Genomic DNA, 16,227 nt, shown 5'->3' with positions numbered 1-16,227 from the left:
GGGAAGTCCTTCCTAAGCAAGGTAAGCGAAAGTTGTGAGGTGTATCATAGTTGTTTTATTGGTCACGTCGGATTATTATTATTGTTATAATTGGGCAGACTCCAAATTTGTCGACTCCCAGAACTTCTAACCTATATTCTTCAATAAAAAGAATAACTTAAGATGGTGTATCAACTTAGTCTATGATGAATCCCATTGACTGATAGTCAATGATTAGTCCTTAAAGGTAATAAGGAAAACTACTAAACCCATGTGTGCTGTGCCTACCTGTCATACTACCCATTAGGACAGCTGTCCATGGAAGATGTCCCCACCATGGTGCTGTGCAAACCTAAACTGCTTCCTCTGAAATCAGTCACTCTGGAAAAGCTGGAGAAGATGCAACTGGAGGCACAGGAAGTGATCAAACAGCAGGAAATGGCCTTAAAGGAACAAGAGAAGGTTCAGTAAGGCTTAATTGGGAAAAGTATCCACCTCCACCTAATATTTGAACAGTTTTTAGCTTCTAAATGTAATGTTAATCTACTACTATACATTTTCGGTTTCCTGCATTGTTAATGGTCCACATATTGCCTGATGGATTGAAACAGTTCACTGTGCATTTTGGTTTGTTTTAGTATTATGTTTGTTTGTTTTATTTAATGTCCAGAGTTTGATGGTACATAAACTTCACATATAGCACTTTTTTGCCTAACACATCAGTGAATGCATTACATGGGATATAGTCAAAATCTAACCTAGGTACCAGAATATGTGATGCTGTCATATGTCAGGTGTTGAATTGGAGACAATAATTTATTGTTATTAACATTTTTATATAAAAAAACTGACATTTTGGTTTTCTCCATTTGTTTTTAATAACTTTGAAGACAGACCACAGAGCAATTTTTGGTACATTTCACACCCAAGTGTTATGAAATAGAAAAATAAACATTCTTGATACCCTTACAGTATGTGAAATTATACATTTTTTTTCCATTGCTCTACAGTGCCATCTTTGTTTCTTTTAGTAATGATGCTTTGTAAGACCCAAGGGGAAAAAACAAAAACAACTCAGGCAATGGCATACAAATAGCAGCGGGGCAAAAAATGCTCAGACCAACATGCCCACTTATATAAAGCTTTTCAAACAGACAACTGACCATACAAAGACTGCTGACTACAGTAAAGGAGTGGCAGTGAACTCAAGAGTACAAAACATGGAATGACTGTCAAAACCAGGTGTGGCACTTTCTGGGTTAGCTTATATCCAAGCACCTTAACAAGGTGACTACATCTACTGTACATAATAAACTCCTTCGGTTTTCAAAAAGTGCCTTTTTTTTTTAACCCTGTTGTTTTAAAAAGGTTACATTCTTTACTTGACAGGAAGAGAAGGGTTTGTACCTAAATTATGACAAAAATATGAAGATTTTTAAAAAGTAGCTCCAGTTTTTTTTTTTTTTTTTAAAGCTGCTAAAATGACAGCTGCTGCAAGTCCCTCAATATATTTCAAATTTGAGGTGTCCACCATCTCCCTCACTGATGAAACGCTTCCGTCCTCTGTCAAAGAGAGTAGATACAGCATTATAGCTCTTTATTTGAAACAGCATTAATGTCTTCAACTGAGATTCTTCTTCTATATTGAGATTCTTCTCCAGATTGGTCATTAACATCGGACTATGTAGATGAATAAAACAGAATTAAATTGAATTGGCAGTTCTTACCGACATGGACAGAGGTCTCTACGTTTTTTGTCTATTATTCCAGCATTGAAACTTTTGTCAACAAACTGCTCCAGGACTGAGTATGCACTGGGGACATCAATGTTGATTTCGGCAATATCCATGTAAATCCTTTCAAATCCCTATGGGAGAAAATTTGGATACAAATAATTAGCTTATACCACCTTTTGAAAAAATATCAAATGCAAGGGCTATTCAGATACACACTGATGTAGATGTCTTGGGCTCCAAGCCACACCTCAAAACTAGTTTTGTATTAATAAGCCCACTTAGAAGATACAAATCACAGTTTTTCATACATTTGCACATTTTTTCTTCAACCACCACAGACAATGGTTCTTCAGTGCATATATTTCTAAGCTACCATTATGTGATGATTACATCAAATATTTTAATAGTTATTCAAATGTACCACTAGATGGCACCTTACCCTTCTCATCTGATCAACTGTGATGACCGTTGACTTCCACAATGATTTTAGAAGCTGCAGAATCATTTGTAACGCTCTGTCCCCCTTGGACTCCAACACCATTACTATAGCCTAATAAGAAGACAGAAGATCGTTATTGAGGGGGGGAAAATAAAATCGAGATCCAACAAATGCGTATCAACAGGGATTCTGCTGTCCTGAAATGTACAACGATTAGTTACCTCATAGACAAACTCATGATGAAAATGTGGAACTTCAAGCTCCTTTAGACAGCGCTCTGCCTCCACTGTGTCCCCAGACAAGAGGTACTCCTTCAGCAGGAGATTGACCTAAGCAACATGTACATCTCACTTAGTTTTGAATCAAGTTGTCAGGCAACACAAACAACATTTATACACAGATAAGCTTAGTGACATTTGTTTGTTCACAGACTTGTAAACTGTTTTATTATTGGCAATAACACACAGTACTGTGCATTTGTCTTAATGTTCTTATACCTTCTAGGTTAATAGGAAATAATGTTTTTATATTTTGCTTCACTTTGTATGTTATGAACTGATGCATAAAAACTATTTCTATTGCTATGCTAGTGTTGATCAGAAATAAAGTATAAGGAATAGTTCTGGTCCATTGGATGAGGACTAGGATACTGAAAGAATACTGGAAAAAGGTTTGTCTAAATCAGGGGTGTCAAACTCAAATTCACAGGGGGCCAAAATTAAGAACTGGGAGTATGTCGCGGGCCAAGCTCAACATTTATTGAATAACCAATGTTTTTATTGAATTAAAACTGTATACACACAAGAAAAAATAGAATGCAGGCATTTCTGAATATAGCCTAATAGAAAAAATATATTGAATATCTGAATAGAAAAAATATATTGGCCTATTTTTGCAGGTGAACTATCAAAATTGTAATTGTAACTATTAACAGTTCATGACAGTTCAACGTAGTGCCGTTTTATGTTGTAGGCTACTCTTTAGTGACAGCTACGGTGAATCCACATACCAAGCAAACGGGTTTGTCCTTGAATAATATGAACATATAATCGTTTTCCCACATATCTTGAAAGCTCCGATTAGCAATCTTTCGCTTCGCCATTTTTTCGTTGATAGTTTGTCTGGTTGCATGGATACGTGTTTTGTTTATGAACAGAAAAGGCGGCATTAACGATGCAACGCATTTTGGGATTTGAAGTGTCATCGGTGTATGATACACTATATGTACAGTATGTAGCAACTTGATGGGCTGCGTTGCCCTGGGCTGCGCTCATGCGCTGAATAGAATAGCGTGCTGGGCCAGCTCTAACGCGGATGCGCTGAAGAGAATACTGTCGGGCCAGCTCAGATATGGATGCGCTGTATAAACTACGCGGCGGGCCACTTCTAATACAGATTGAATAATGACCTCGCGAAAAATGGCCCACGGGCCTGAGTTTGACATCCCTGGTCTAAATGTATAAAAAGGAAGACATTTAATGCAGAAGGAGGAATTACACTGAGGGATCGTGACTGTGCTCAGAGAAAGCAGGGTCTAACCTCTTTGATCAGCTGATTGACAGGTCTCTGGCCACCCCCAGTCCCCCACAGGTTGTCGATGCGTAGCCCTCCTCTGTTCATTTTCAGAAGTACAACCGCACGGTCTAAGGCTGCCCTATTAATCAAAACAAACAGACATATATCCCAGTGTTTACTTTGAGGGCGGAGCATCAGGAAACCTACCGTACAGCATTAGTGGTGTTCTGGCATACTGAACGTCTGGGTAGCATTACAGTGCATACTGTTCTGTTTGGGTTTCAAACACTGAGGACCAGTATTCACCTACCGCGCATGTTCACAGTCCACTTTCCCTTTGTAGCTCTCAATGTAGGTTTTGGACAAAATGTCATCCGCTACAGCCCGTGCAATGAACTGGCCCACCAGCTGGAAGAAAAAAAAATAAACAAACAAACATTGGAATTGACTTGTGTAATCTTGATCCAGGATGCCAATCTTCACCATCTCACTGCACGGGAGTCTCCTTTCCGGAGAATACTTGACTTTCATCTACACTCCGCCCAAAGAGCATTGAAAATAGCACAATCCATATATGGCATGGAATTCATGGTAATATAATTGTGTGGGACTGTAATGGCCGCAGGGAAATATTATAAAATAACTGGTCTTGTATGGAGAGGAAATGAAGGGCTGTCATATTGGAGCTAATTCCAAAAACTGACAACACATATACAGTGGAACTCATTTGGAACAGGAAGAGAAACTGAGAGAAAGAGACGCAACATTATATTCACCATTGGTTTTCCCGACCTACATTGAGTGGTTTCTGGTTCATAGCATGACTCAAACGAACAGAAACCGCTGCCCTTGCGGTTCTGGGAAGAACAAAGCCCTTATACCATTGTTATCTACACTCTACGGTCAGACTGTTATTCAAAGAGACGAGAACAAAAGAAGAGACCGACAGACAGACAAACAGAGGGACTGGGTGGTGTCCGTGTCTCTACTCAGACATACTGTACATTAGCCATGTATGGATGGGTGGAGAGTAGGGGTTAAGGTGAGGGGGGGGGGCAGGAGGAGAGAGACAGGCAGGCCGTGTTTCCGCTTCCTACGCTGAGCTGGCTCTTTTGCAGATACAAACACAATGGTGAGAGATCGCGTGTTAGCACCAGCTGAAAGGAAAGAGCTGAAATACATCACTCTCGTCAACATCAGAGCTGCTCACAGCAGGGCCCGACCACAGCGTTCTTCCCCCAGAGCACAGAGGCGACAGCTCACTCATTTCCACCCTGGTGATACTTTCACATGCACTTGTGTATCAGCTGTTTCTGTTTTTATCTGTGCTAGCACATGACCCTAGTCATAAATTAGCACTTGACCTGAAGAGACACCTTTGTCACTCCCATCCAGAGACTCAACCCACACGCTCTCCAACACAACAATACGAGCAGCAGACATGCGTTACCTGTGGAGCACCAGGTGTGTCCAGCACCAGGTCTGGCAGCTCTCGAAGCAGCTTGTCGAAGGAACCCTCTACATCAGCACGGCTCAGCACCTTCCCACACAGGTCACTGAGCAGCTGTGACGTGAGCTCCCGGTGACTAGCTTTGGCCTCCAGGGCCAGGGACACCGCCAGCATGGGCACGCCACTACGCATGGGGCCCAGATTCAGCTCATTCAGCAGCTCCTGTAGTGTAGATGGAGAGGGGTTAATGCATGGGGATGACTGCACATAGAGTAATCACAGCACAAGCAGGCCCACATCACACTCACATGCCACCTACACACCTGTAGGTGTGGCCAACAACAATCTAAAACCAGCCATAACAAGCTCACTTTTTACTGAATTGCCAGTCATAACAAAATCAAGGACACTGAACTAATCATTATTTACTTTCACTGCACAACAACATATATTTAACCACACCCACTGTAATAAAACTCTTTGCAAATCATCACAGACAACACTTGACTCTTTCCTACTGTTATGAGCCTATGAGCCGATAGAAATCTAAACAATCGGCAATACCACGGCAAAACATCAAGACATGAGTGTCATTTCAATATAATGCTTACCGCTACTTCATTTGTGTCCCCATGTTCAAAATACTCCTGCACTATTGGGGTAACTGTTCTTTCAAAGGCATTTTCATCCAGAGGAAGCACAACTGTTTCATAAACGCAGCTTTCCTATCAGGACAGAAACAGGAATGTCATGGAACCGAATTTCTCTGAATGATCAAGGATATGGCAGAAACAGACACAGAAACATCATAAACACAACTATTACCAATAGACATTGATCTTCATACCTGATCGTCATCATAATTTGGGTCCTTCACATCAACCTCTTCAACATCATAAACCTCTCCTGGGGTTCCCCATACCCCTTTACCACCAGCACCACCTGTAAACATAAATCAATTCTTAACATTACAGTCAATCTTAGCTTTATGGTGGGGAGGAAAAGCTTTGCTGAACTGCATGTTCCTGTTGATCTCCACACAATCAGTTTGGCAAGCTCTTACAATGTTTGTGTACTCATTTATAAGCATTCTGAACACGAGAGAGCTGTTAAATGCCTCCATGTTTATAACATACTCTACAGCTGCATAGAGACACTTTGCAAGGAGGAAGGAAACTGTCTGTTGATGTCTATTCACAGGATGCACATGTGTCTGCTGGTACAGGATGTGTACTGGAGCACATTACACAGAACTTGCCATTAATGTCAAACCGTACAGGTTTGTAGACAGGATTGCACAGTCACAGAAAGCAAACGTATACCCTCAGAGGTGTTTGATTTTCACAAGTTCTGTCGACCAAATAAATGCTTGTCGCACCAGGATACACTGAAGCAGCATGGTTTCACAAAGGCATATCCCACATATGAGAGGTCATAAGTGATTGTTACGCAAAGCCACATCTGTTCAGGCCTAAAGAGACAGATTGCTTGTTTTTTAAGAAGCACTGACATGTTTTAAAACCCTCCCTCAGCACTCAACCAACAGCACCCCCTACTCACAGACGTATAGTCCTCTATATTTAGTACTGCATGCAGGAGGCACGGCAGCTTATGGTACATCGTGTCCCTTCATATAGAGGGAGATTCCACACAGTATGTTCCGTGGTTGGTCAAAATTACAAAACAGAACTTGGGAACAACCCCTGCTCTGGGAGGGAGCTTGAATGCCTGCATGGCATTTTTGTTACATAACCAGTGAGATGTAGAGCTCTGTTACAGCAACGGAATTAAGTCAGCCTAGTATTACAGCACTGATGAGAGCACGTCTATGTAGGTCAGTGGGCAGTGTAAACCCCACACAGCATTGCCATAGATGTCTAACAGCTTGGACTATCAAAAAACTGCCCAAAGATCTTTGTCTCAAGCCTGCATAATTTCCACAAGGATTAGGTATTGCAGTCAGTCACAAAAAAACTTACAACAGATTTGCACTATTGACTCACATTCTTATCTTGGATGATCATAAAATAAGACTATGTAACTGCTCTGTTGATATGAGCAAACAGATAAGGGATTAACAAACAACAAGCTCTTTTGTGATACATCGAAACAGGGTTAAGTAAACAGCTTTCTTTCTGGCAATGAATTTAACATTACCAACATGAACATTTCCTCAGCTCTTCCACAGCAACATCTTTATCCTTTTTTGCAACAGACTGGAGTGGAAAATTTCAGGCAGTAAGCGCCAGGCCTCAAGAAGATAAAAGGGATGCTTTTAACTTGGTGTGAGTAACACGTGTTAACCTTTCCATTTGTGTAGGCGCTAATTGGTTTACAACTGACCAATGGCGAAGGAGGCCACAAACAGATCTGGCCACCACAGGAAATGAGTGGGCCATGTGGGTAAATACTTTTGTGATGAATACAAATCAATCTCTAAAAGATGCACCGTGCATTGCATTGTACTGATGCAGGTACCTTTCTTAGGTAGTCCCCTTCCTTTGCCCAAGCGAGATTTCCTGTCCAGCAGTTTGCTTTTTGGGCTGGTGGGGGGTGCGGTGTGCACTCGGACACCATCGCTGTTGTCACTCAACGAGTCCCCACGGCCAGAGTCTCGGGAGGAGTTCTTCCTCAGTCGCCGTTTGGCCTTAGCCTTCAGTCTGGCCTCTTGGATGCTTGAAGTCGGGGCTGAGATCCAGTTGCCATTGATCTCATTGTCAATTTTTCTGGTGTGTCCTTTTTCCTCATCACCAGATAGAAAGGAGTCGCTCAGATCGTCGACCTCTGAGGGGGTGATAGTTACAAGATATATTATACCCAGCTGCACTCACTACACTGCTCAAATTCAAAACAAAAGGTTGGGATCTCCAAGTGTAGGAAGAGATCCTGAATAATTTATGAACACTCATTTCACTCAATCAAAACATTTCCACAGTGATTAAATTCAATTATTGAACTGAAGTAGAAATCACTGTACATTGTGTACATTCATGTATGATGAGGTAAAAGTTCACAGATAACTTGCCAAGACTAGAGTACATTTTCTCATTCATCATGCTAGATCCCTGCATCACTTACTCATAAACATGACAAAATTGGTAAATGGCAGGCTAACGTTACTTCAGGTTTTGGTGTTTAGTCTGACGTGTTGTAAACAATGTTACACTGACATATTATCTTAAAACTGTAACTAACGGTTAACTTACCAACGGGAATAGCATTCAGCCATGCCTCGCATTCAGTTGCCATAGTTTGAGGAAATATTTTCAGCGAAAACGTTAAATCAAGTAGTAACTCTTGCACCTGAAACACACACAATACGAGGAGAAACTTAAAGGGATAGTATCTAGCTTCTACCCAAACATTCATAACAAAACACGAAGAAAAAATAAGTTTAACTATTTCATCCTACAAAACGTTCTGCAATCGAGCAACCCAACTTAGTTAACTTTTACCAGCTTTCTGCTGACTGAAATCTTTTCTGATGAATGAGTCAGTCGCAATCGGGTTGACCTGCATCTTCTCGTCGAGTTAGTTACAAGGCAGTATTAGCATTAGCATGTAGCTATCAATGTTATTATTGCTTGACACTGGAGTCATAACCACACCTGCGTTTTATGTTGCCCCCCTATATTTATTATGTAAGTGTTGTTGTAAAAGCGGCGGTGGATGTTGTTATTTTACTCGATAGCTTCGCTGCAGCATTAGACTCTGGACGTGCAACAAAAACACAGCCACAGCATAAACATAAACAGCGCGTCATCCCTTCTGATGAGACCTTTAAATCCTCTGTGTAAGAAATCTAGCATTAGCATCTAGAAGCTATTCATATAAATTATGTCTTTTCCAGTTCTAATATTGTAAGGAAAAAAATCACTGACCTGCTACTGCGTCGAACTCCCAAGTTAATGTGTACCTTCCAAATTACTGTTGTTTTTGTGTCGTCTACCCAGCAACGCAATTGAATAGGACTGTCTTCAAAATTTCTGATTGGCTGTTCAGTCGAAAGGCGTACGTTAACCACGAATCAGAGCATTTTCTGGTATTTTCCATGGGGCTTTGTTTGCTTTTAGGACAGCACTACTGCCCCATGTGTTCAATGGGAACATTGCAGCAATGAGCTTACGTAATGCTAAAGCATCTGCTTCGCTGCTAAAGACTCAAAAGATGTAGGCTACTGCCTGCTACAGGAGAGCCACGGTAGGACTTGTTAGGCCTCATCTACATTATTAGACTTACCTGACCCTCTAATGAGGAGACACAGCACTCAAAAAATCCTCCATAGAAATGCATGGGGTTAGTTTGTAACGCCCATATGGCCGTTGTCTACACATATCACACCCCTTCATAACGTTCCCGCCGCTCGCGTTGAGGAGTTCAGCTGTTGCTGCACTGACAGACGGCACCGGCCAATCAAGCCAATCTACAGACGGCACCAACCAATCACATTACGGTTTTACTTCAAGTCATTTGCATAGCTACCGTCGGGAACACCCACTGGCATGCGTTGACGGAACGCAGTTGTGTGTGGGAGCCATTGTGTCAATGACAATGTCTTATATGTGGAGCGCTTTGGGTTGCACTCTGTGCATGTTAAATGCGCTATACAAATAAAACTGACTTGACTTGACTTCCTCGGCAAAACGTCGACATGTGAATAAATTGAGCCAATCATATGGTGTGTTGTGAAGACATCGTGCCAATCATGTGTTGTGAACTCGCCGCTGGAGCAAGATTGGTGTCGTGAAGCCTTGCTCACGCGCATTTCTGCCGAAGAGGATGCCCGATGAGTGCCCAAAAAGCGTTGCTATAGCCGCCGAGTGGAGGGACTTGCCTAAAAGGACTTTGCCTGACCTGCCAAAGCACAGAGGACAGGATGAAACAAAATGTAATGCAAGGTAAAATACTGTAACGAACTGAGCCTAGCTGGCTTATGACTGTGCTCCCATGATGCTGTTCAGGTGATGTGTTATGTGGAATGTTAATGTTAACCATGCAAGTTACCAATATTGTGCGTCCTGTCTGTCGTGTTTATTTTTATAGTTGATTACAGTGTTCATAACCGGGTCTAACTAGTGTGTGTTGTAGATACAGCCTCATATAGATGTTTAGTGCTGGAGCATAAGGGCCAGGTCTGGCCTGGAATTATGTGTTTGTGTGTTTTGGTGCGTAACCAATAAAAGCCATTCTGAGACAACTTTGCAGTTTGTTACATTGGTGTCAGAAATGGGATGTCTACCCCTACTGGACGGGAGGAGAGAGCGGCAACCGGAATTCCGGCGATGATGAGTTTCCTACCAAGGCGACTTATCCACAGCGCGCTCGCCCATGGCCACCTGCTGGGCCCAGCAGACGGAGCCAGCCTGCAGCGTGACCGTAACGAAGAAGCCCGCCCCAGGCCACAGGAGGAAACGAACCGGGCTGATGGCAGCATCCCGCCACTGGAACCCGCTCCACACGGGAGCGAGGGAAATCGGCCGGTCCCCGGTGCGACGGCGGCAGAATGGCGCTCCAACGCCAAGTTGCCCCGCTACAATGGTGAGAGGCCGCTGGCGACATACCTGGTGCAGGTCCGTCTGGCAGCCGAGCTGAATGGCTGGTCGGCGGAGAGAACAGGCGTACAGGTGGCGTTGGCCCTGGAGGGGGAAGCGCTACAAGTATTAGAAGACCTGCCACCGGCAGAGCAAGCAAGCTGGACCTCAATCGAAGCCGCTCTGCAACGACAATTCGGCCAGAGAATCTTCACCAGCGATGCTCGAGAACAACTCGCTTCCAGACGGCGACACAAGGGCGAGAGACTGGGCAAGTTCGCCGCTGACTTGCAGCTGTATGCCCGGCGGGGCTACCCAACGTACAGCCAGAGTCTACATGAAGAGATGGCACTGGAAACGCTTGTGCGAGGCATCCACCCGGAGCGGCTGAGAGAACACCTTCGCCTGAGCGCCCCCAGCTCGCTGGCCGTGGTGCTGGCGGAGGCCGAACGGGTGGAAAACATCTTCCACACAACGGAGTCGAGGCATTGCGTACGCCAGACATCTATGGAGGAAGACGGGGAGGAGTTGGAGACGACGCGACAGACCACAGCACAGCCACCACAACGTCGCCCACACGAGTGGAAGAGGCCGGCCAGCGGAGACGGATGCCACCAGTGTGGCGAGCCGGGGCACATCGCTAGGGACTGTCCCGCCCCAGCACCCCTCATGCGCGCGCCCCAGTCAAACTAGAGGGAGGTGGCACGGCGGGAGGGATGCCACCTTCAAGTTTCACTACCTCCCTGGTTCTGGACTGCCTACGGCTGGGCCGGCTCAGCCAAACAAGAGGACTCTATGTGGACTGTACGCTAGACGGGACTCGGTGTCGCGCCTTGATTGATACTGGCTCCACCATCTTGCTGGTGCGCCCCGGTCTTTTACCCGGCACGCTGGTAGCCAGACCCAGAGGCTGGGAAGAGACAAAAACACGCATCACCACAGTTACCGGAGAGCGAGCGGAACTGTATGGACAAAAAGTGGTGTGTGCATCAACGGTGAGACGGCGAGCCGCCAGCTTTGGTTGGCTAGCATTCAGGATGATCTCGGCCTGGACGTGCTAGAGAAATGGGGGTTCTGTGGTGGACATTTCCCGGTTCACACTACACTTAGGGACGAGCAGCGTAGTGTTGCACACGGCCGGGAAGACAGAGCATGAAGTGCGGAGAACTGGCGCGACGAAGAACCCTCCAACTCGCTTCACACAAGCCCGCAGAAGGCAAACTCGCAAAGTGTGCTCGCCACCCAAGACTCCGCCCCTCCCCACACAAGCCCGCGAAAACAACAGGTCTCATCCAGGTCCGCTTGTTGAGTCTCCGCCCCTCCCCACACAAGCCCGCGAAACTCAAGCCCGCGAAAACAACAGGTCTCATCCAGGTCCGCTTGCTGAGTCCGCCACTGCCCAGCTCACGCCCACTAGAGAGGAGCCAGGAGAGCGGGTTGAGCAATCACCACTCTCCGCTCAGAGAACGCGGCCCTCTGTAGAGACAAAGCAAGCCGTAAATTAACTCTGCACTCGTAGCTGTGAGGGGCTGAGTGAAGCACAGGGTAGCCAGGTGCGGAGGCTTCTAGCAGCGTACACCGACATCTTCGCCGCAAGAGATGAGGACTGCACCCGAACGAGCCTGGTCCAACACGATATCAACACCAGAAATGCCCGGCCCATCCGACTTCAACCTCATCGCTTACCGTTCGCCAAACGACAAGCAGCTGAAGAAAAGATAAAGGAAATGGCCGCGGCAGGAGTAATAGAGCCAGGCAGTAGTCCCTGGGCTGCGCCAGCTGTACTCGTCCGGAAGAAGGACGGCTCGTGGCGGTTCTGTGTTGACTACAGGCGCCTCAACCAGGTAACCCGGAAAGACTCCTACCCGCTCCCCCGCATTGACGATGCGCTGGACAGCTTTGCCGGCTCCTGCTGGTTTAGCTCGCTGGACTTGCACAGTGGCTACTGGCAGATTGAGCTAGCCCCGGAAGCTCGGCCGAAGACAGTGTTCACCATCGGGCAAGGGCTGTGGCAGTTCCAGGTACTTCCGTTCGGCCTATGCAACAGGCCAGCGAACTTCGACCGGCTGATGGAGCGTGTCCTGGCGGGCATTCCACGAACATGCTGCGTGGTTTACCTGGACGACATCCTGTGTCATGCAACGGACTTCACCAGTGCCATAGGACATCTGGAGAAGGTGTTCGACGCCATACGAGGTGCTGGGCTCAAACTGCACCCGAAAAAGTGCCACCTGTTCCGGAGGCAAACCGGGTTCCTGGGCCATGTCGTGGGGGCTGCCGGAGTGGCCACCGACCCAGCTAAGGTGGAGACGGTGAGACGTTGGCCTGTTCCACGCGACGTTGCTGAGCTGCGGAGCTTCCTGGGCCTGGTGTCATATTACCGGCGCTTCATTCGGGACTTTGCTACAGTCGCCAGCCCGCTGCATCGATTGACGCACAAAGGCCAGCTCTTCGAGTGGACACGGGAGTGCGATGCGGCATTCCGGCGGCTGCGGAGGGCGCTATGTGAGGCCCCAGTCCTCGCTTTCCCTGACCCTCGACTGCCGTTTATCCTGGACACCGACGCCAGCGACGTGGGCGTCGGCGCCGTCCTCTCACAAGCAGGCAAGCAGGGCGAGCAAGTGGTCGCATACTTCAGCCGCTCACTGGACCGAGCGGAGAAGAATTACTGAGTGACCCGCAGAGAACTGTTGGCTGTGGTGGTGGCAGTGCGCCATTTCCGAACCTACCTCTACGGCAAACGGTTCCTGCTGAGAACGGACCACGCGTCGCTCACCTGGCTGCTGAACTTTAAAGAACCAGAGGGCCAGCTGGATCGCTGGTTGGAGGCGCTCGAGGACTACGACATGGAGATTCGACACCTGTCCAGGCGTCCGTGTGCAGCAGACCAGTGCCAGCACTGCCACCGGAGGGAGGAGAGGAGCCTGGCCGCGGCCCAACCAGAGCCCGCTCGTCGGCTAAAGGCTGCATCACCGCTGGCAGAGAGAGAGAGAGAGAGAGTCACTGTTTTCAACGCTCGCCAGCGTCGCGCCAACGAGAGGGTCAACGCTCGCCAACAGCACGCCAGTAAGGGAGCCAACGCTTGTCAGCAGCACGCCAGCGAGAGACTCAACACTCGCCAGCGCCGCGCCATCAAGAGAGCCACCGCTCGCCAGCTTCACGCCAGCGAGAGAGTCAACGCTCGCCAGCAGCACCCCAAAGTCGTCTCACCGCCTTCCACTACCAGCTACAGTAATCGAGAGACCGGAGACAACGCACCACAGCTCAACGCCACAACACAGCACTGCAGAGCGGCAGCTGGGGCCACGGACGCGCAGTCGCCGGTGGACGTGATGTCAAGGGAGGAGATCCGGAAGGCGCAATCGGAGGACGCCCTGCTCGGCCGAGTGTGGTCATGGATCGAAGCCGGTCAGCGACCGTCATGGACTGATGTATCAGCACTCGATCCAGAGACCAAAGCGATTTATTCACAGTGGCCGGGATTAGTAGCACGTCAAGGATTGTTCTATAGACATTGGCGAGCTCCCGATAGACAATCTGACATTTTCCAGTTGCTGGTTCCTGCTGGATTACGAGCCTGTGTACTGGAACATGTGCATGGGGCAGTGGAGGCGGCTCATTTCGGCATTGCAAAGACTCTTCGTCGGCTGAGAAGCCACTTCTATTGGCCGGGATGCAGGCTGGACGTTGAACTGCATGTTCACTGCTGTGACGCCTGCACAGCGAAGAAGGGCCCCACGCGACGCTTGCACGCTCCGCTGCAGCAATACGCAGTCGGGGCTCCCATGGAGCGGGTAGCCGTCGATGTCATGGGCCCACTGCCAGTCACAGAGCGGGGAAATCGCTACGTGCTCGTGGCCATGGACTATTTCACTAAGTGGCCGGAGGCGTATGCGGTGCCAGATCAGAGCGCCCACACGACAGCGGACAGACTGGTCACTGAGATGTTCTGCCGGTTCGGGGCACCGGAAGAGCTCCACAACGACCAAGGGTGGAATTTCGAGGCGGAGGTGTTTGCTGAGGTTTGCCAGCGCATGGGCATCCGGAAAGTGAGAACGACACCTCTGCATCCACAAAGCGAAGGGCTGGTGGAACGGTTTAATCGGACTCTAGCAGTGCAGCTGGCCATATTGGCCGACCGCCGACAAAAGGACTGGGACTTACACTTGCCCCTGGTGCTCTGGGCATATCGCACAGCGGTGCAAGAGTCAACAAAATGCACACCAGCAGCTCTGATGTTCGGGCGAGAGCTACGCACGCCAGTAGACTTGGTGTTCAGTTCGCCTCCGGAAGCGGAGATTGGAGGTAAGCCAGGGCTGGAATACTACAAGCTGCTACGCGAGAGACTGAAAGGAGTACACGAGTTGGCCAGGCAGGCTATGAGTGAAGCTGGAATACGTCAAAAGCGAGCTTACGATACACGCTGTCGCGGCCAGGAGTTCCAGGCCAGCGATAAAGTTTGGGTGTACTGCCCGGAGAGAAAGAAAGGCATTTCCCCGAAACTCACTAGCCAGTGGGTCGGGCCGTGCGATGTCTTAGAGAAGCTGTCTGATGTGGTCTATCGTGTGAGACTGATTAAGCGTCGGAGAGTTGTGGCTCTCCACCGTGATTGACTGGCCCCATATCGACCCCTGGCCTCAGCTAACGGTCGTGGAGACCTGGACACTGACTCTGTGGAACTTGGTGACAATGGAGCTGTGGCTCTAACACCGGTCACCGTGCAGCCTTCACCGGAAGTCACCACCGCGATAGCGGGGCGCCCACAACGCCAGCGTCGTCTCCCAGCCAGGCTCATGGACTGATGTAGGGTAAGACTTGAGTCAAGGGGACATGGACTAAGTCTCGGGGGGCTGTGTAACGAACTGAGCCTAGCTGGCTTATGACTGTGCTCCCATGATGCTGTTCAGGTTATGTGGAATGTTAATGTTAACCATACAAGTTACCAATATTGTGCGTCCTGTCTGTCGTGTTTATGTTTATAGTTGATTACAGTTTTCATAACCGGGTCTAACTAGTGTGTGTTGTAGATACAGCCTCATATAGATGTTTAGTGCTGGAGCATAAGGGCCAGGTTACTATAACTTAGCCCAGAGACAATAACACTGGTGTTCATATCAGAGTTGCTAGGTTACATGTTGACCTCCCATATAGATACAAGTGCAGTGATAACACTGAGAGTTGAGCTTGAGAGATTTTTAGAGGATGTGGGACAGTAATGGTATGCACCATGTCTTCACTTAATCATTAGGTGATAGGTAGTAGAGGCTTTTAAGATTTATAGCCTAAAGTTAATTGTATACAAACAAGGGATGCATAAGTGGGGTCAAAAATGACCCCAGCGGTTTTGTTTTGTTGCAATATCTTGGTCATTTTAAATTGTTATGGTTTAATCTTCCATGTATTCCTCAAATAGGTTGTCTTTGACATGAGGCCATTTGGATTTGTATCTAATTGGTATTTTTTTTTAAGTAATTGCATTTTTTGTATCAGTACCATGACTACGTCAGGCTAACACTTTTCCATACGTGGGGTCAAAAATGACCCCAAGCATTTTCTATGGAATTTCAAAGGTTAACC

The 16,227-nt window shown here is 47.3% G+C and overlaps 1 protein-coding gene across 1 annotated transcript; it reads right to left on the bottom strand.

Moving 5' to 3' along the window:
* Positions 1-584: 584 nt before the first annotated feature.
* pdcd4b (programmed cell death 4b) lies at positions 585-9,076 on the bottom strand. The gene is made up of 12 exons (XM_076294988.1): positions 9,001-9,076; positions 8,326-8,422; positions 7,598-7,903; positions 5,967-6,061; positions 5,731-5,844; positions 5,120-5,341; positions 3,980-4,077; positions 3,694-3,808; positions 2,376-2,483; positions 2,155-2,265; positions 1,707-1,846; positions 585-1,542 (listed from the first exon to the last, which is right to left on the bottom strand). Exons 2-12 carry the CDS (start codon positions 8,366-8,368, stop codon positions 1,482-1,484), a joined length of 1,413 nt encoding a protein of 470 aa, XP_076151103.1. The 5' UTR covers positions 8,369-8,422; positions 9,001-9,076; the 3' UTR covers positions 585-1,481.
* Between the last annotated feature and the right edge of the window lie 7,151 nt (positions 9,077-16,227).

This window comes from Alosa pseudoharengus, unplaced genomic scaffold (genome assembly GCF_046254945.1).
Source record: "Alosa pseudoharengus isolate Yale_2024_CS ecotype anadromous, Long Island Sound unplaced genomic scaffold, YU_APseudo_1.1 YU_APseudo_1.1_scf_1, whole genome shotgun sequence".
Lineage (NCBI taxonomy): Eukaryota > Metazoa > Chordata > Actinopteri > Clupeiformes > Clupeidae > Alosa > Alosa pseudoharengus.
Note: the sequence above shows the minus strand (reverse complement) of the source record. Positions and strands in the feature narration are given on the sequence as shown.